At 40.0% G+C, this 21,580-nt stretch overlaps 1 protein-coding gene across 1 annotated transcript in view; it reads left to right on the top strand.

Moving 5' to 3' along the window:
- The window catches only part of ZNF277 (zinc finger protein 277), a 53,584-nt gene that overhangs the window by 10,556 nt on the left and 21,448 nt on the right, over window positions 1-21,580 (top strand). The window contains exons 2-4 of the mRNA XM_048960089.1: window positions 10,026-10,227; window positions 12,852-12,940; window positions 14,708-14,790. Coding sequence (XP_048816046.1) covers window positions 10,026-10,227; window positions 12,852-12,940; window positions 14,708-14,790 — 374 coding nt within the window. The remainder of the gene's footprint in view (window positions 1-10,025; window positions 10,228-12,851; window positions 12,941-14,707; window positions 14,791-21,580) is intronic.

Genomic DNA, 21,580 nt, shown 5'->3' with positions numbered 1-21,580 from the left:
TTGAGCTCTGCTCTGTGTGACAGCCACAGGGCCCGAGGGAACGGCATGGAGCTGTGCCAGGGGAGGGGCAGCTGGGGGTTAGGGAACGGTTCTACATCAGAGGGCAGTGGACATTGGAACAGGCTGCCCAGGGCAGTGGTCACAGCACCAAGCTGCTGGAGTTGAAGAAGCACTGGGACATGCGTCTCAGACATAGGGTTTGAATCTTTTGTGTTCCTGTGTGGAACTCAGAGTTGGCTTCAATTCCTTCAGTATCTGAAGGGGAGCTATGAGAAGGAAGGGGACAGACTTTTTGGCAGGATTTATTGTGATAGGACAAGGGGAAGTGGTTTCAAACTAAAAGAGAGGAGATTGAGATTGTATTAAAAGCAAAACTTTCTTTGCAGTAAGATTGGTGAGGCACTGGAACAGGTTGCCCAGAGAGGTGGGGCTCTGAGCAACCTGATCTAGCTGTAGGTGTATCTGTTCATTGCAGGGGAGTTGCATTGGATGAGCTTTAAGGGTTCCTTCCAAATCAAATGATTCTATGATCACTGTGTGGAGGATCTATGATCCTCTGTGATTCTGTGTCTCTTGCATGGGTCAGATCTGCTCCAAGAGGTGTGAGAAGAGGGAAGGGGCTGCTGAGGAGATGCAGGGAGCACAGCACAGTGCACAGCCACAGGTCTGCACGTGCCCCAGTAGCTTTGCAGTCCCAATGTGGGATTGCACAAGACTCATAATATGGAGACAGCAATGGTTATGAAGCAAATGCTTGCAGTAATAAGTAATGTTGCTGTCACTGAAGCTTCTTGCTAGCATTTGTCTTGACCAGTGTGCGAGCACAGAATTTTATTATGACTCAGTAATGCACAAATAAATGAGATAGAGCTTTTTCTCTGAAGGATGGCATGTAACAGAAAACATCCTGCTAGAGTTTTTAATTTGATTTTGTCTTCTATGGGATGAAAATATGCAGCCTGTGTTATTACTGCACTAATTTAATGTTAAGGAGTCTGCATGTATTTATACAGTTAACAAAATGTTGCCTGAAAAACATAAACAATTTGTATCACTAATTCTAACATTCTAATTCTGTTTCTTGAGGAAATTTAACTTCAATTATTTTGTCATCCCTTCTATGAGCTACATTAACCGAAACAGTCATTAAGTGCATACCACACTTAAGAAGTTAAGGTCCGTGTCTTATGTTTAATAACTGCTTCAAGGACAAGGTAAATAAGTATAATATCATGTTTACTTCAAATTCTAGGACACAGAGTGTGTTCAAATTTGATATGGCGTGCTGTGAGACGTCACCAAGATCTACAAGGCATTAGAGCTCTGACTTGAAAATGATTTCTTCTGAAATTGGTTTTCAAAGATTTATTTATGAAGTGTGTAAATAGAGGATTATTTGAAATACACTCAAGGCTTTGTTTTCCTGAGCTGAGATATCAATTAGGCTGAACTATATTGATCCACGTCACTGCACATTATAATGAGCTGTCCTTTTCAGCCATTGTTTTTTCCAGTTTGAATACCAATTTATGGAGGTTTGATTCTAAAAGTAGAAACAACTTCTTTTGCAGCTCTTCATCTGGAAATGCTCCAATTCTCTGAGAAAGCAGCAACAGTCCACGGAGTTGCTAACACACAGTGCTTCTTCATTGTACTGACTCCTCATTAAATACAAAGAACAGTTAAACAAGTCAGCCTTGAAGTCTTTCTGAGTATTGGGAAAGCGTTGGAATAGCTGATCTCCACCTGTTCTGCTAATATGAAACCTACAAATGTCAGGATCCCAGAAATGGGGTTTCTGGGGATGCACTTTGAAATTAGGATTAAGTTCTATTAGTCTTAGAAAAATTCAAGTAAAGAGAATGCAATCATTAAGAACCCCTCTTTTCCTCAGAGCTTAAGGTCACTACTGCATTAAAGAGAAACTAAAACAGGCCTAATTTCAAGCTTGCTAATGTTTTCACAGATGTCTGTGGAACAGTGGCAGTAGTAAGATTTGCAGGCTCTAAATTTTTCATGTGAAAAAAGCATGAAATTTAGTCTTCATATCTCAACTCTAAAACAGCATTTAATAATTTAGTATAGTGCCTTTGATGTGTCTTGGTATACTTAATAGCAAGCTAAACAGAAAAAAAATCTACTGCTTTTTATTGGTTAGATGATGAGTACAAAACAAAAACCAAAATGATCGCTTCTGTCGTTCCATTTCAAATTCTTGTGTTGGATATTGCCTTTCTCTTCCTGGGAACTTTACATTCAGAGTCTCAGGCTGCATAATTACCTTGGTAACCTTTCGAGATACCAAGGTGAGATTTAATCATTGCTTCTTAATCCCTGATTTTAGTATCTAACTTGGATCTCAACTCTCCATATCTACCTTCTCATCACACTAAACAATATAATCAATATAATTTACTTCAAATCAATATACTTTATGTCTATATAATTTACTTAATTTACTTCAAAGATACCTTCTTTGTTGAAATATCTTATTGTTGTCTACAAACTGAAATCAGTATAACAATTCATATAAATTGAAGTGATTAATAAATATCAATTTTTATATCAATTTTTGAAGCTAAACATTTAAGTACAGAGAAAATGTCAGGGGAGACCACTATTGATTACAACCAGTCATCCTCGTTTGCTTTATTGCTTTTCTTATTAAAAAAAAACAAAACAAAACAAAACAAAACAAAAAAAAAACCAGACATAGTGTTCTGTATAGATGTTACAACAGTTTCTGTGTATTCAAGATCTGCAGTTTTCGTCTTGCCAATGCATTGAGGTTAATAATAATGGCCAACTGAATGAGATCCTTCACACGAGTACAGTGTCTGCAGAAATAAATGTTTGTAGAACTAACCACAGAGTTCTCACTGCAAACTGCATCCAAGGACAAAATTTAGGAAAGGAAAAGCTTTGAGGAGATCATATGACAAGGGTAAAAATAAACAAGTATTCTTGGAAGGAGAGAGCCGGAGGATGGTGGCTGGTGGTGCGACTCATACATGTTTTGCATCTGTGCTTTTGAGTTGTGGGTAAGGAGCAGAGGGTGGAGTGGAAGTAAATGAGAATTATGGTTTGTGGAAAACTGCATGAAGGACTTAAACTGAACTTGATTTCCCAGTTTATGTCACAGCCCTGCACAGAGTTGAGTACTGAAGGTGTTAGGGCTGCAGAGAAGGAATACAAGGGCAATCCAGGAGAGAGTGAGCAGAGTGGGTTAGAAAGGAAGCTGCAGCAATAGGTGTGGAAAGCAGGCATGCTGAAGCTCTAGAAGGCATTTTAGCAGTGAGAGTAATGAAAAACACTGTTCCGTTCACAGTGCAGTTCATAATAGCTGTGACCTGTTCTGCAAGCCTACAGCAGCACCCATAGGTGAGACAAAATCCTGAAGCATCTCCAAAGGAGTTGGGAAGAACTTACTGAATGGCAGGAGGAGTGGATGCGTTAGGACTTGGGAGATACTCTGAAGGTGTTACTGAAACCAATGAGATGTCTGCTGTAGGAAGAGTCCAGGAAACAACCTTCACAAACAGCAAAGCAGAAGTTCTGTTAGTAATCATCATGTGGGTTGTCACTTGTAAGAATTACTGCAGCTGCAGTACAGGAACATTCTTTTGCTAATTTTTTCATAGTTTTGCTATGAGTACGGATTGACTTTGTATTTTATTTGTCTAGCAAACAGAAATCCTGAAGTGGTGCTACCATTTCACCATATAGGTATTCTGTAAACAGAAATGGTACTAATTTTGCTGAACAGCATTGGTAACAAATCAGAGGAGCTCTAAAGGATAGAAGAGAAAGAGAATTCTTTCTGAATTGAATATAAATGTTATTTCATGTTTGTGACAAAGGTATCAAACATTTAGTTAAGCCAAAGTCAGTCCATGCTGTTCACTCAGAAATGAGGCATTGTGTGGCTCTGTTTGCACAGAATGTGTCTGTAATGTGTTAAATATTTATAAATGGCGTATTAACATTGGCGTTTAAATATTGTTATGAATACTTATTAGGATCACTTTCATCTGCATCTGCACACACGTATGTGTGTCCCTCTCAGTGTGAGTGGAGTGCTTTTGCTCTGGTGTTTTTTTGTTATTCATGCAAGAGGTTTAGTCTTCCTGGGTTTAAGCAGAGAAATGACCGGCACTGGCATATACCTGTTGGTGAACTAGGCAATCATGTAGTCTATTATTTAAACATGATCTCACTGGCAGGCAGATTGGTTCTGTTTTATTAAAATTCCAACACTTCACATTTTTATTAATCACTTTCCCACTTCTTCTATTCACTTGTATTCCGATGCCTCTACACCGGTACCCATAGCAACACTTGTTAATGCTAATGAAACTGCAACATCCTAAGCTCCCCGACAGAGCAGCCCTGTTAAATATGGCTATTTAGCACAGTTGTATTTCTGTTAGGTCCAGCTCCCAGCAGACACCTGCTCTATAGAAACTCAATCCTGTGATACTGGGATTTGGTAACTTACAGCTTTTTCATAGAGATGTCATTCTACTGAAGTAGAAATTTCATATTCCCAGACAGTGGATGCTACAGAATCTATACAGTTTCTGTAAAACTGACAAGGTTTAGCTGTATGATTAAGTACACTTTTGAAGTGCTCATTTGCATTCAATGAAAAACTGCACAGAGCTGAGGCTGACTGATCTTGGGGGAAGCCACGGGATGCGTTGTCTCCTACAGCACATGGGCATTTTAACTAAATATCATCAATAGTGTGTTAACAAGCAGAAGTAATAGCTAAATCCTCATAAACTCAGACTGAATGATAATTGAACTTAATAGAAGTACTTGAGTGCTTTAATACATAAAGTGACAAAATTGTTATGGGTATTGATTCTTCATTCACTGAGGCACATATTTGCATGTAGTATTTGTGAGCATGATGACAGGGTGGTTTATTTCCTTTATTCTGAGTTTTGGTTTTGAATACTGTTTATTTGGCAAGTCATTAGTCATCCATCTTTCATACTTCTGGAAACAATGGAAAAATCCTGTAATCAGTAAAAAATCGCTTCCAAGAATGCAACCACAAATTAGGGAATGCCATAGTGCCAGCAAATACATCTTCCAGTGCCAAGGTTGCAGAACAGAGAGGCTGTCATGTGTCTGTTTCAAGTGGCAAGCCAATGCTTCTTGATACTCATTTCTATCATAGCTCAAGAAAGCTTGAATATCAGACAAGCTTTGTGCCTACTCTTTCTAGAAGAATTTTGAATGCAGCACTGTTTTGTGCAGAACTGAATTTAAGAATACAGCTCAACTCCCTAATGTAGGGGGGGAGGGGGCTGATTACTTCAGGAACTAAATAATTTTGCCATGTAATCAGTGTAAGCTTGGGGGAGGGTGCTCAGTCTTTCTGCCTTCCAGCAGGCATCTGCTGTGCTGTTGTTGCAGTGTGCCAGGTTTGCTCTGCGCCTTTTGTTTTCCTGTCATTTTTACTCCCCTTTGTTCTTTACATGTCTGAAACCTCCCATTTTTTACTAATTGTTTACATTCATTTATTTGCCTCTGTATCTTTGTTACATTTATTTTTGGTTTAAGATCATTTAAAGTTCTCCTGCTAATCTCCACCTAATATTAACCAGCAGTATTAATGAGATAATAAACCAGACTTGTTGGTAATGACTTGATTCATTCAGCTACTGGATTTAATTAGAAAGACACTTAACATTCCAGCAGATGTTCTTATTTTGTTTCATTGTCCTTGTGTTACCAGCAGTGGGCTTATAAATATATACTGTACATGACTGTACTTACATAATATGCTCTTCAACTTGAGGCCTTGTTCCTGTGCCATAAACTGCAAGAAATTACCTGAAACCTTGAAACTTCTATCTTAAGTCAATTTGCACAAATTCCTCTGTTATCATTTAATTTCTTAGAACACTCACAATTTTAAATTTTCACAGTATTCTTTGTCTAATTAAAAAAAAATGCTTAATTTTCATAAAAGCAGTTTGATTTCTTCTTTCCTAGTTACACTTGCCTTCTAGTCCCATAATTGTCATTCCTCTTTTTCCAATGGCAAAGCTTCCCAGGGAAGGGTCTGAGTTGGGCATTCTCTGCAGACTCATTTGGGAGCTCCTCCCTGGGCTTGCTGAGTGCCTCCTGCAGGTATCTGCCATTCCCTGAGATTGGCACTTGAATCCAGCCCAAGTCCAAGCCATTTCAGTGAGCCATGGGAACAGTGGAGCTTTGCTGTTGATCTGAACGCTGTCTAGCTGAAGAATGTGTCTTATGGAGCAGCTTGAACTTTTCCCCACTTGCAGTTAAGCTACATAGCTCTGATGTGCGATCAGAAAGAGCAGAGCAGGACACATGTTAGTGCATTTGGTGACTCAGGTGTGCCTGCACTGAGAGCACTAGGTTTTGCATCCCATGCCAAACATTATTGTTAGGAAGCACAGCGATAAAATCGTAGTACTTTCTTTTCCTTTGTGTGTAATGCTTTTCAAGGAATCTCATAAACTTTATAAAGCATGCTTACAGTACAATCACATAGAACAGCTAAGGCTGTTAAGCAGCTTGCCACCATGAGAGCAGGAAGGTCCTGATTCATCACAGTGCTTCTAGCTGCGCGCTCCTCAGCTTGCTTGTGCCCTTACTGGAGCATCTTCAATGTTACTGTGCAAAAATAAAGAAGTGAGTAGTTCTGTCTGGTTAGAGATCTGAGTTGACTCAGCAAAGGACTTGGCAAGTATAGGAGTCAGCACAAGCAATGGGGCAGGTGTGGTGGTTAGCACAAGCAAGGTGGCAGGATCAGGTGCTGGAAGATGGTATAGCAGGACATTCCATCCCTCGATGGTTAAACCATCTCCTAGATACATCTTTCACAAGTGACCTTTAAATGGACAAATCTTTCCTTGCTTTTCTTTCTGCTATTCAGATCTATTGTATTGGCTATAAAATTGCACGGCATATTGCTTTGTGATAATTGCATGTGATCGTGCAGAAAGAGTACATTGCCTGCATTGCAAAAGTCTTTATTATGCCTTTGTGGCATAACGTTTACTTAACGTGCAAACCAACATTACTTTTGAGTTGGGAACAACCGTATTTAAAACTAAAAATGTTCCAGTAAGGAAAATGAATCCATTTTGAGCTTGTTGCTTCATTAGCTGTGAAGGTTAACTAGTCTGTATTTAATGACACTTAAAATGAAATAAAGCCATGTAATTTCTCTAATGGGCAGCCTTCTTTCATTTTCCTTTATTATTGGTAAGTGGTGTATAGAGAGTGCAGTGTGTAGGAAGCAGGATTATGTCGTACTAATATCATATGCATACCAGCAACAAAAAGTAGGGCCTCTCTCAGTTTTGAAAGTAATTTGTGAAATCCAAATCCTTTTCTATACTTGCTCATTGTCAAATGTCTTTAAAGTATTCATTTTATTTTTCCCTAAAGAATAGGGTATACCTTTTAGTCTTTGTTTTTGGAGAATATATTCCTGTAGTCTTTTATTTCTAGTAATTTACATTTTTAGCTCAGAATTAGCTGTAAAAGACTACAATTTTATCTGTCATTGTTAAAGGTTGAGCAACATGATGTCAGCTGTCAGCTGTCAATTCTGTAAATGAGAGAGGGGTTTTCTCAGCTCCTGAATAAGATGGACTTTGCATGAAGTCTTCGGAGTATCTACTTACATAACAGCCATGCTGGTTTTGCATTAAGTAGAGAAGGAAAACTCAGAGGCGAAGGGATGATTTGGCAGAAACTTGATGGAGGAATTTTACAGAGAACTGTGTACTGTGCTGTTCACCACAGGCACAAATAAGAAGGGAATTGTGTGATATATTTTGCTGTTATTTTGTTTTTCAAGTTATAAACAGCAGGGCCAACTGAAGCACTGCAGAAGAATCTCCTGGTATCTGAGTGAACTAAACAACAAAAATGCTCTTCAGTGTTAACAAATGAGGAATAATATACCTGGGAGAGTGAACACAAAGGAGATGTGTGTTAATACGTGATTTACTTTTCTGAAACTTTCTGAGAATTGAATGGTTAAGAATGATCCTAAAAGCAAACAACATGCTTGGAAAAGAAAAGAAATAGAGAAGAGACTGAGCAAAAACAGCACTGATTCAGAAATCCATGTTCTTCTATTCTTGTTTTCTCACTCCTCTCCCCAAATAAAGAGAGTAGAGTAGAACAGGCAAAGAGCTGAACGGAGGCAGCAAGGAGTGAATGACCGTGTGGAGAATATGAAGCGCTGCTACAGGTTTGGACAGGTGCTAGCAGAAAGACACTTTCCAAAAGTGCTGAAACAAATTGTGAAAGAAAAATCTACTAAGTGCTGTTAGACTGAGGCACAGACATAGCTTAAACTCTGCACCCTCAGATTGCTGTAAGATTCTGCTATCTGTGATCGCTGTTGTTTTGCCCTGTTTTCCCAAGGCATTTACTTCCTGCCACTGTCAGACAGGGTACTGGATGGATGCTTAGTCTAACCATGTGAGAAGTCAGTGTCATGGCAGTAGGTTCTGTGAGAAGCTTGCAGCTTTTCACTCATTTTCCTGTGACTGCATGTGAGAAATGCATCCCACTGCCCTCCCTCCCTGCCAAGCCTTCATCTGTTCTTCAGAGTTCAGCAGCTTTTCTCCAGTATCTGTGGCCACTTGGCTCCAAATGTAGCATCAAAATTAGCTGCTTCTTCAGAGATTTCAATGATATGAGTAGATTTATTTGTTCTATTTTGATGTTTGTATTATGTGCTAATCCATTAACTTCTATGCTAAAGGCTGTGGCCTTTGTTCTGCTCTGTGCATTTATCCTCTTGTTCAGTGTTCTCTTGCAGAGAGATGAAGCACAAAGGTATTTTCACGGATTCTTTTTTACTTCACCTTCTCCTTTGAAATAAATTGCATAAGCTTTGAAATAAATTGTGTAAGCTTCTTCAGTTGCCACACCAGTCCAGCAGTCAATATTTCAGTAATTCTCTTTCACTATTAGCCACACTCTTTGGGCATCAGTACTTCCCCCCGGTTTATTCCTGCTGTCACTCACCTCTGCTCTGAAAGATTAACAGATCTGTTCTCCAGGTCCAATTCTTCAGGTCCAAACAATTGCTTCTCCCTAGTACTCATGCTGAGTAAGTGTATCAGCTCCTTGTCTGTGTCACAAAGAAATCCTGCCTTACACACCTGTCTCTGGAAAGTCAATTTGATGAGGCAGACAGGCTTTTGTTTATTTGGACTTGTGAATGTTCAAATAGGTCATTGCAAGAGATGTACACCAAAAATGAGCAGAAAGCACTGTAGGTGCTTACTGGGCAGAGCTGAACTGGCTGGCAGAGTATCTGCTTAGTTCTCTTGGCGTCGTTAAGAGTCAGCAAATGCAAGGGAAATTAAGTTGCTCTACTTTTCACTGTAAACACATTTTAATGACGCTTCAAGCTATAAACCAATACTGTAAGAATGCAAAAACCCAGAATCTTGCAGCTAAAAAGTTCTGCTTAGAAGTGCTGACCCCTTTGATAGGATTGCTGTATCATTTAGAGTAGCAGCTGCTGTTCTTGAAATAGGAAAAATTGGAACAATTTATACAACCTCAGTGTAATAAAGAAATGTCTGGGGGAAGGGAATAGGCTGAAGTGCAGGCAAAGCCAGCAGAGGCAGAATGTCAGGAGCAGCTGTATTGCTGCAGGTAACTCTGTGTGCTGTGCACTACCATCGCTCCGTGCTGTGCAGTATTACCAGGTAAACGGAATTCGGTGTATCATGCCCATCAGTCTTCTGCCAACACACTGCCTTGACAGAGCGTTTTACATTTTCATATGGCGTAAGTAGAAGCCTTAACGGCTGTGCAAGGCAGATTTTGTATTCCACAAATGCAGCATAGAACTGAAGAAGCTGTATTTCCTATGTTTTTGTGCCTTCTTCCCCTTGTGGCTCCCAGCAGCTCCTGTTTACCGCTGTCCCCATCTGCACTGCAACTGAAAATTTGTCACTTAGTCAAAACTAATTTAATTATTTTTTTATTTGTCTTCATTACAGAGTGTATTTTGGAGCCTCTGTCTCTACCAGAAAGTCCAGCAAGTCCCGATGGTGTTGCTGCTGTAGAAAGTTCTCCCTCTGTGCCTTGCATTTTCTGTGAAGAATGCTATGTCTTGGCAGAACAAAACCAGCTCCTGAAGCACATGATAATTGAACACAAGCTTGTCATTGCAGATGTGAAACTGGTTGCAGATTTTAAAAGGTATGGAATGTATTGCTTATACTAAATGAGTATGTGAAAGTATATAAAGTTTCAGAAACTTTGTATGGTTACAACACAGGGCAATTCCTCCATTAGAAATTCTTTGTCATATCCTAGGACTTCTCAGCTCATGTTATAACCAGCAAGCTAGAGAGCTGTTTACTTCATAAAGCACATTCTAGACAATCAACTCTTCCATTTTTTTTTGTCTTATTTGTATAGGAAGGCATTGTTTCTACCACTATATGATGTCCTAAAGTTGTATTATGTACAGAAGCTGCTCAGCACATGAGCTTCCATGTTCTGGGGTGAAATTCATTTACCCTGTCTTAGGGATGCCAGTATTTCCCCACAGAAATCAGATTTAATCCTTAACTGTACTTCACAGGTCTGTGATCGACATGTAACTGTGACTCCTACAGCTGTGTCACTGATCACCTCAGCAGGATCACATTTGGCTTGCTTTCTTTTAATGTCCTGCAGTAGCTGGCACAGCCCCAGCTGGCTTGTGATTTCAGAGACTGGGCACTCGTTTGGTATTTTGCTTCCACACACACGGATGTATGGTCCTGTCAGTAAGCTAGACAGTACCTACCCATTTGTAGCTAGCTCTATTGCAGTGTTTAGATGTTAGGTGGCTGATTTCTTAACTAGAAGGAGTTTTCTGGTAGGTCTTCCATGACAAGTTACTCAGCCAAAGACAGTAATTTGTGTCTAAGCTTTAAGATACAAAAAAATTAAATATTAGGATGAAATTTGGGAAGATAAAAGCCATATAAATCCTTATTCCAACATATGAATTTAATGTTGCTTAAAATTGGAGACTGATGCTTGTTTTTGTTTGGTTTTGTGCTGAAAGCAGCAGAACAAGAATTCGGTGTTCTTCGGAGATAATGCTGTTTTCTTCAAATAAATAAAGGGATCAGAACTGCTCAGTAATGGAATGCCAGTTTAAGAGCGCTTGGGGGATTTATTCTGGGTTACTAAAAATGTATTTGAAAACCACCTCTTCAAGAAAAAGTCAATTTAGATTTTTATTTATTTATTTATTTGCTGTTAATGCAATTGGAAAGTATCCAAATGTTATAGAAAATGGCCCCAGGATGGAAATCACGGAGTTGCTACTCTGAAGTATGTCTTCTATTCTTTGCTGCATCAATTATTAGCAAATTAGTCTAATACCGTGAATAAAAAGGCAAGTATAATCTAAGGTGTTTAACTGAAGTGTGGAAATTAAGGGAAATAAATACAAATACATAACATTATGTATACGTAATATATTCAGCAATGACTTACAACCAGTCTTAGTTACGCATTTATTGACTGAATAACAAGAGCTGAAGGGTCCAGAGAAGAGCAATGCTAATTTACAGTTTTTTTTTCTTAAGCTGAGAAAAACAAACATAAGTTGGCAGTAGGAGAAAGGGTAAAAATGAGGGGAATGAGCTTTCAACACATGCATGATGTAGAGGTCACTGACCAGTTTTTCTCTCTATCTGGAAATGTGACAAGGTACTGGCATTGTCTGAGCATGGATTCTTTGAGTTAAGTTGCAGTCTTATGGTAGCAAGTTGCTTAAGAGTAAGCTAGCTTCATGGCATAGAAATTATGGTGTGATGAGTCTGTCTAAATGATGTTCATTTATTTCACTACAGGGGACAGATTAGGTGACATCTTGAAATCCTTTTGCACATTTATGTCTTAAAAACTCCAGGAATTTTTATGATGGCATGTCAGTAAGAAACAGCCAGTGAATAGCTATCCTTTACCTGACCAACTCCGCTGTTATTAATGTCATGCACCAGTCATAAATATAAATGTAAACATACATTTAAGCATTTCCCAATTCATTATTATTATTATAAGCAGGGCTGTTTTATTCCTTTCATCATAGTACTGAGTGTGTAATTTTTTTGTTGTTGTTAGACAGTAGCTTCTGTTTCAGTGAGAGCCTAATCTCTGATGGGGTCTGTTAATGGTGCTATAACAAACTCTGATAGTGCAAACGTGCTTTTAAACAACTGTTGATGGGTTAAACTTTCAAGATGTGTTTAGAGCCTTCCTTATTCTGTCTGCTACCTCACCCCCCACTGCTTGGGGACTTCTTTTTTCTGTCTTCCTAGTTGTCTGCCAAGCTACAGCTTACAGTAACTCCACAGGAGACCTGCCAAGACATCACTTTTGACAAGCTGGTGTTTTTACTGAGTTTCAGATACTTGCCTGCATCTTACAGAACAGCAGCCTCAATATTTTGGGAATTTGAGAGTACTCTGTGGTATATCTTTTCAGTAAAGATGCACCTGAATGGCATATCTGTCTGAAGATATGAATAGGTCACAGTGTTCGTGTAAAGCTAAATGTAAGTCTTTCATTTTGGCAGAGTAGTTGAACCCAGGTTTAATGAAGCTGAGTAAATTTAATGAATTGGAAAACCAGATTAAAGGATGAAAATACTGAGAGAGGAATTAAAGGGGAAAAAAAAGAAAGAAAAAGAAACAACCCCAAACAACTCCACTGAGATCTATAAGAATTTAGAGAATGAAAGACATGAGAGCAGATTAGTTGTTCATTAAACCTCTTTCATTCTTCTTTCTTCACTGATCATCTCCCCCTTATTTGTAAAGATACATCTCATATTGGAAGAAGAGGTTTGCAGAACAGCCTGTCACAGACTTTTGTAGTGTGATAAGAACAAATTCGGAAGCTCCCTTAGGTAAGTATACTGCTTATTTACTTTTGGCCAGATCTCACGATAATTACATGCTTTGATGCAGTCAGATATGAAATATCCTGACACGAGGTCAGAATACTGAAATCAGTTGCATATTTAACTGTACGCTTTTGAAGGATTTACTCAACTCCAGGCTTTAAACACTGCCAAACTGTGGCCAGTTGCACATCAAGGCCTAGAAGCAGTGCTGATCCTCATAATGGCTAGGGAGGCCTTGGTACCTACTGCATAAATAATCTCTGACTGTCCTGGAAATGTGGAGAAATGTGCACAGGGAACTGTCTTCCCAAATTCACTCTGCTCACCACTATTGGCTTGTGCCACTGGCTTCTCCCAGGCAGCAGGGCCACAGTCACACATACATTACCTTTCTGTTCCTGTGCTTACTGCCCTGGAAATGTTAGGAGAAAATCCCTTCACACAGGCGTACAAGGCCTGTGATTTTCTGCATTTTGACACAAGACCAGGGCTGTACTTCAAAGCTCTGGCCCTGTTTGACAATCCATGGTAATGTCAGAGTCTGATTGTACAAAAGAAGTTTTTCTCTTAAGTAGACCAAAACTTATTAAATGTGGGAATAAATTTCCTGTTGTGATCTTCACACCTTCTGTTCCAGGTAAATGTGTTTCTTTGGCTTCTCATATTATAACAGAAATACATGATTTACCTAAAAGCAGATAGGAGAATAGTAGGGCTTTTCTGCATCTTTAATGCTCTATGGAGAGCTCCTAAGAGAGGAAAAATGCATGCAACCAGTGCCAGAGATGGGTGGAAATGAAGTATTTTAATTGAAATGCATTTTAAGAAAATGGTTCTAGAAAATGTGGAAATCACTTTGAAGACTGTAATTACCTTTATCTCACATATGAATAATTTTGCTGCTGAAATTTTAACACCTACCACTCAATTTGAAAATTGTGGATCAAGCACCTGAAGGTCTTTGCCACAACTGTAATCCAGCAGTAGCCCCTCAAAAGAATAATGGGAACATTTTGTTAATTTTAATGATGAGCTCCTTGAAATGCAATAGCTCAGAAATCAGGAGTTTTGTCTTATTTCATATGGGGTTCTATGTAAAAAGATGGGGAAGTCTGAAATCTACCAAGTTTTAAGTGGTGAAAGGCTTATTAATAGTTCAGTCCACTAACCACATAACTCTTTAGTAAACATAAACTGTACAGATTTAAACATATGTATTTAAAAATGTCAGTATATGTTATTAAACAGTTGTAATGTATACTTGGAGATGGAATGTAATCTGACCGTAAAAGGTGACGCTGGCAGGGCAATTACCACTGCAAATTGGTAATTATTTGGAAAATAAGTGAAAAATCTCACCTGAAAAATAGAGTTAAAAGTCATTTCATTTTTCTTTCATGCTGACTTTATACTGTGAGGAATATCAGTGATTAAAATTACTTTATGTCTCAAGAAGAACCAACATAAAAGAGAATAAAGATGGTAGTGTGGAAAACATGTGCGAGACATTTGTCTTTGTACTGCAATGTAAATGATGTAAATTCTATTCAGTTTGAGACCAGACACATATGTATAATGGCTGATATAAGGTTTTTTGAGTAATTGTGTACAAATATTTTAGCATGTTTCATTAAATTATGTAATTAAAATAGCTGACCTTTATAGGTTTAAAAAGTCATTGCATCCGAGGTTTAGCTGATTATATACCACAAATGTTCAAAACTGCAGCAACCTCCCATGCCTTACCCACACTTCCTGATCTCTTAACAGAAGAACAGGACAATTATTTTCTTCTTTGTGATGTCTTACCAGAAGACAGATTACTTAGAGAACAGCTTCAGCAAAGGAGACTGGTAAGAAATTACATTTACTTCATTTTTAAGGTAAACAGTTCCACTGTATAAAACATAGGAATGTAGAGAGTGTTTTAAAGTTAAAGCATTTTTTGCTAAACTGTAAAATGATCTTTTTTTTTTCTTAGTTCATTTCCTCAGCTTCTACAGAAAAGCACAGAAACTCCTTGTTCATAGATTTTTTCTGTGGAATAAATTTACAGGTTGAATGTGAGTGTTCCACAGGAGGGGAAAATATGCCCAGAGCACAAGAAAAGGCTGAGTGTGCTGAATGTTTTACTTCTTGAATCTGCAGTGCACTGACACACTATCTGTTGTGTATTCATTTACATCTAGAGAAATTAGCAAAATAAAACTCAATGTGTAATATTGTGGAATGGTGAGGTAATACTTAAAAAATATTAAAGCAAGTTGTTTTATTGCTTTCAAACACTTTGACTCAAATTGCTTTAATTCACACTCACATACTCCCATGCACCATGCATGATTGGAGGAAGTCTGGCCAGGATCATTTCTGACAGCTGTTGAATCCTCATGAAACCCTCTGGAGTTCTTGCCTGGTGATGACAATCCAGTTCTTTGGACAGATCTCTTGTATCTTAGGAGTTATCAGTTTTGATTGGGTAATCCTTTGGTTTTGGCTTTCACTGACTTCAGCTTCCATGAGTCTTACTCCAGGTTGCTGATCACTGTTCTGTTTTGTTTTGTCTTCTTGTTTGAAATACATTTATGTAGTCTGTTTTACTGCTTAGGCTAATTTAAAACATGAGCAAGAAGCTCATGTATAAACTCTTGTGTTCTTTAACATCTTTATCAATGACATCGATGATGGAATTGAGTGCACCCTCAGCAAGTTTGCTGACGACACCAAGCTGAGTGGTGCGGTTGACACGGTGGAAGGAAGGGATGCCATTCAGAGGGACCTCAACAGGCTAGAAAGGTGGGCCTGGGTGAACCTGATGAAGTTCAACACGGAAGAGTGCAAAGTTTTGCACTTGAGCCGGAGGAATGCCAGGCATCCATAGAGACTGGAAGGAGCGGTCCTTGAAAGCAGCCCTGCGGAGGAGGACCTGGGGGTCTTGATAGATGAAAAACTTAACATGAGCCAGCAGTGTGCTCTTGTCCTTGTGGCTTGGAAGGCAAATGGTATCCTGGGCTCCATCAAAAGAGGGGTGGCCAGCAGGGACAGGGAGGTGATTGTCCCCCTCTACTCTGCTCTTGTAAGTAGAGCAGAGTACTGTGTCCAGGTCTGGAGCCCCTGGTACAAGAAAGACAGGAAGCTGCTGGAGAGGGTCCACAGGAGTGCCACTAAGATGATCAGGGGACTGGAGCACCTCCCCTACAAAGACAGGCTGAGGGAGCTGGCCTTGTGCAGCCTGGAGAAAAGAAGGCTGCGGGGTGACCTCATTGCAGCCTTTCAGTACCTAAAGGGAGCCTACAAACAGGAGGGAAGTCAAGTCTTTGAAAGGGTAGATAACTGCAGGACAAGGGGAAATGGTTTTAAGTTGAGGAAGATTTAGGTTGGATGTCAGGGGGAAATTCTTTACAGAGGGAGTGGGGAGGTGTTGAAACAGGCTGCCCAGAGAGGTTGTGGATGCCCCATCCCTGGAGGTGCCCAAGGCCAGATTGGATGGGGCCCTGGTCTAATATTAAATGTGGAGCTTGGTGGCCCTGCATGTGGCAGGGGGGGGTGGAGCTTTATGATCCTTGAGGTCCCTTCCAACCCTGGCCATTCCATGATTCTGTGAAACTCAAAAAGGGAAGAAGGTGCACTAAGTGTGGAAATATTATTTCCACTTGGGAAGAATACAGGAATGTTGTCAGGGCCTGCAGGGATGCAATGAGGAAGGCTAAGGCCCACTTGGAATTTGATCTGGCAAAGAAAGTCAAGGATAGAAAGGCTTTTCTAAGTATGTCAGTAGTAAAAAGAGGACTAGGGAAAATGTGGATACTGAATGAGATGGGTTTCCAGGTAACACAGGATGCTGAGAAGGAGGAGATGCTGAACACCTTTTTTGCTTCAATCTTTACTACTAAGACTGCTCCTCAGGAATTTCAGACCCTGAAGGTAGGTGAGAGAGTCTGGGGAATGGAAGACTTCCCTTTGGTCTATCTGGATACAGTCAAAGGCCATCTAGCCAAAATCAATGGACACAAATCCATGGGCCTTGATGGAATGCACCCACATGTGCTGAGGGAGCCAGCATAGGTGACTGCTGAACTGCTCTCTGTCATCTTTGAAGGGTGTTGGAAAACAGAAGAGGTTCCTGAAGACTGGAGGACAGCCAGCATCACACCGGTCTTCAAAAAGGGCAGGAAGAAGCATCCAGACAATTACAGACCAGTCAGTCTCACCTTCTGTGATATCATAACCAGCTGGGTAGATGCAGAATGAGCAGTGGATATTGTGTATCTTAACTTGAGCAAGGCATTTGATGCTGTCTCACACAGCATCCTTGTAATGAAGCTCAGAAAGTGTGAGATAGATGAGTGAATATTGAGGTGAACTGAGAACCGGCTGACTAGCAGAGTTCAAGGGTTATATTCAGTGGCGCAGAGTCTAGTTGGCAGCCTGTAACTCATGGTGCTCCCCAGGGGTCAGTAGTTGGTCTTGTCTTCTTCAGCATCTTCATCAATGACCTGGCTGAAGGAATAGAATGCACCCTCAGCATGCTGGCTGATGAAACAAGGGGGGAAGAGTGACTGACAGCACCAGAAGGCTGTGCTGCCATTCAGCAAGACCTGAACAAACTGGATTGTTGGGCAGAGAAGAATCTGATGAGGTTTAACAAGAGCATATGTGTAGTCCTGCACCTGAGGAGAAATAACTGTATGCATTAGTACAACTTAGGGGATGACCTGCTGGAGAGGAGCTCTACAGAGAAAGACCTGGATGTTAGGTTGGCCATGAGCCGGCATTGTGCCCCTGTGGCCAGGAAGGCCAATAGTATCCTGGGGTGCTATTTTTTAATAAAAGGCACGGCCAGCAGGTTGAGGGAGGTGATCCTCCCTATCTACTCTGCACTAGTGAGGCCACATCTGGAATATTGTGTCCATTTCTGGGCTCCCAAGTTGAAAAAGTCAGGGATCTTCTAGAGAGTCCAGCGGAGGGGGACAAAGGTGATTGAGGGCCTAGAGCATCTCCTATATACAGGACTCTTCAGCCTGGGACTCTTCAGTCTGGAGAAGGGAAGGCTGAGAGGGCATCTCATGACTGTTTATAAATAAGTGTATGAGTCAATAGGGATGCACTTGCTTCAGTGGCAAGCAACAATAAAATAAGTGTCAACAGGCAGAAACTGGAACTAAGAAGTTTTGTAGTAATGCAAGTAAGAACTTCTTTACTGTCAGAATGATAGCACTGGAACAGGCTGCCCATAGAGGTTGCAGAGTCTCCAGGCCACAGAGATGATAAAGGACCTGTATTACCTCTCTTATGAGGAAAGGCTGAGTGACCTGGGTCTGTTCAGACTTAAGAAAAGAATACTCAGAGAGGATCCAATCAATGTCTATTAACATGGAAGGTGCGGGAGGCAAAGGGACAAGGCCAGACTTTTCTAAATGGTGTGTGGCAATAGGACAAGGGAAATGGCTACAATCTGAAGTATAGAAAGTTCTGCACAAACGTGCATAAGAATTTCACAGTAAGGGTGACGGAGCACTGGGATGGGCTGCCCAGAGAGGTTGTGAAGTCTCCTTCTCTGGGGATGTTCAAGACCTGCCTGGATGCCTACCTGTGCAAACTGGTCTGGGGAGCCTGCTTTTGTAGGGGCATTGGACTTGATGATCTCTAGAGGTCCTTTCCAGCCCCTAAGTTCTGTGATTCTGTTTTTCTGTGATTCTGTGAGATATTCAAGACCCATCTGGATACCTACCTGTGCGAACTGCTGTAGGGACTGTGCTTTCACAGCGTGTTGGACTCGATGACAGCTTGAGGTCCCTTTCAACCCCTACAATTCTGTGATCCCTATGATGTTTCGTCACATTCAGAAGAGTGCAAGGCTTTAGCCCAAAGCAACTGCTGCTTAGTTAAGTTATGAAAGGAAGAGTTACACATTCTTACTGTGGTGTGAAATAGCCTTTGCTATAAACACTGCTTTAAGTATCAGAATTTTATCTTGAGTTTTTACAGAAAGTTTTTGTGAAATCAAGCTGCTGCTGTAGTTGTAGCTAAAGGATTCACAGCTTTAGTTAAAGCATTAAAGTCTGTTTAGTTTTTTATTTCCTTTACTGCAGTCTGAGTGTTGACTTGCAAGTTAAATACTTATTTTGCTTTGCAAAGCCTTTTACCTTGGGACAAGTGAAGCAATGAAGAGTGAGCTGGCAAGTGGGCTCATGTGAGTTGCACAGAATAAAGACCAGAACCGCAAAACTGCCAGTGATTTTGCTGCAGTCTTTGAACCCTGACTGCTGTCTCCAACAGTAGGCTCAAACAAGGACAAATGCTATCTTTAAAATGTGCTAGCTACAGCACCAGATAGGAATATTTTAGGCTTTATTGCAGCAGGGGAGCTAGCCAAGGTGGATGTCATGCCGAGACATTATGGTGACTGTGATGTATTGAGAGAGACCAAGGAACGAGTCTATCTGGGTTAGAGTGCAGCTCGCTAAAATAGCTGACAAGGCTGTGTAATAAAAAACAGATATGTTTTTTTTTGCAAAAACACAGTTTTGATAAAAGAATTACTGGTTGTGAAGATCAGTAGTGGAAACAGGCAAGGCAGTCTGGAGTCAAAACTCAAGATAGAGGGAAAGGCAATTTCATTATAAGTTCTTGGGGTTATCTTTAAGATTTTTCTTTAAAAAAGTAAAAACCCCAAACCTACTTTCTGAAAATGTACACTCCCTACCACAGCGCCGACCTTGTGTTGCTGTCATGTTCACATGAATGGTAGTTTTAGGTAAAGAGGCTGCAGTTCCACCCTGAATAGTAGTCTTCACAAGAAGTGGAGGAGGGATAAAGAGATGTTTAAAATACAGAGCTGTACCAATTTCCTAGCGTTAGTTGCTTCTATTATCTCTAATTTTTCACAAGCTTAAGCTAGCATAAGAAACTGAAGGTATGCACTGAAAGAGATTGAGATGCTAGTCTGATATGGCCCATTGCACCATCTGAAGGACTTAACAGAGCAGTTAACGATAATGTTAGCATGTCAGTACTTACGTGGTTGAAATTCAGTAGGTCCTCTTTCCCTATTTGACGTTCTATATTCAGTGACTTTTCTCAGTCACTTTGGAACTTTGCCCATCCTCCACAGGCTTTCGAAGAACTAACAGTCAGAAATTGTTTTATCTAATTCCATGACTCATCAGTACATTCCAAAAGATTTTAATATATACAACTTTGAGTGTTAAATCCTTTTTTAGGTTTTGTTTGTCTGCTTCTTCTAAATGCATTTTATTTATGGTCTTAACATAATTAACCTTTTCTGTGAAGACTAAAGGCCTAGGAATTGGAGGCATTCCTGTTGGTCTCTTACTGCTTAAGGAATAAGGTAGTTTGCTGCTTTTATTTGCTGTTTGCTTCCAATGGATGAGGAGGGTGATGTTTTCTACTACTGCATTTTACTGTGTTAGCCAATCTTAATCTTCTTTTGCTCCTCTTAGTTCCAAAAAACTTTATGTCCAGCTTTAGCATGGTAGTTCAGTGTATAATTCAGCCTACATAGTAGTTCAGCTTATAATATGTAGTAGTTCAGCATATAGTTCAGCCTGTAGTATACATCTACTGCAATTCACCCTTCTTTTTCATTTCCATCATCTTTGCATAGTTATTTAGTTTTTGTCATATCATGAAAATCTTACTCTCTTTTCAGATTGAGTCAGATTCTTGAACAAGCAGTAAGAATGTCTTCCATATCATTGTCACAGGGCCCTTCGAACAAGAGGGGCAGCTAAGGAAGCAGTCCCTTATGGCTATTCCAATTAGTCTTTGCCATTGGTTATTTAGAACCCGAGCTCTGCAGTCAGGACAGGAATCTAGGGTGTAAGGAATGAAAAAGTCATTTTGCCTATTTCTGAGAGGCAGTTTGCCATATAAAGCAAGTTAGGAGACTGAAGATTGTGGAGATAGAACTAGAATACTCTTAATTTCTACACCAGGGGGACAGCCTCTCTTAGCTGATGGTAGATCATTACCCCGTTCTTTTATCTGTTTCCCAGAAGCAGGTTTGCATGACATCATCCTTCATTTCTTAGTCTTTGATATGCAGTTCTGTCTGTCCAGCCAGCAGGGCTCTGTTTATGAAGTTCCAGAACTATGTATGAGTTTTCAAATTCACTGCATTGTGAGGGAAAGCACGAGAAGTAGTCAGCAAACACGTCTGTGTTGTTGGTATGACAGCTGATTTCAAAGATGTTGAGCGCTATATGGGCTGGAGGTCCTATCCTGACAAACACAAATATTTCCTTGTACCTTAAGCTCTTTCCTGAAGCACTTCTCCAGCAGGTGTCTGATAATGTTAAAGAAAAGGCACCCTGCATGAGGTGGCATTGAAGAGGATTCAGTAATGATTACAGATCTTTTTTTTTCTGTACTCAGGAGGCAATAGAGTAATGTATGAAGTGGCAGAATCGAACTCAGAGATCTGTAAGGAGAGAAGATAAATATAGAAGTTAGGACGCAGGTTGTTGATAGACAGCTATGATTGCATGTCTTTATACAAATATATAGTTTCTGACACCATAATTCTTTATATAACTTTTTTTTTCCCAGCAGCCACAAGCACAACCTGAAACTCATCAGCCAATCTTTGAGGAAACTGTAGGCACAAAAACAAATTTAAATCTC

This window comes from Lagopus muta, chromosome 1, assembly GCF_023343835.1.
Source record: "Lagopus muta isolate bLagMut1 chromosome 1, bLagMut1 primary, whole genome shotgun sequence".
Taxonomy (NCBI): Eukaryota; Metazoa; Chordata; class Aves; order Galliformes; family Phasianidae; genus Lagopus; species Lagopus muta.
Note: the sequence above shows the minus strand (reverse complement) of the source record. Positions and strands in the feature narration are given on the sequence as shown.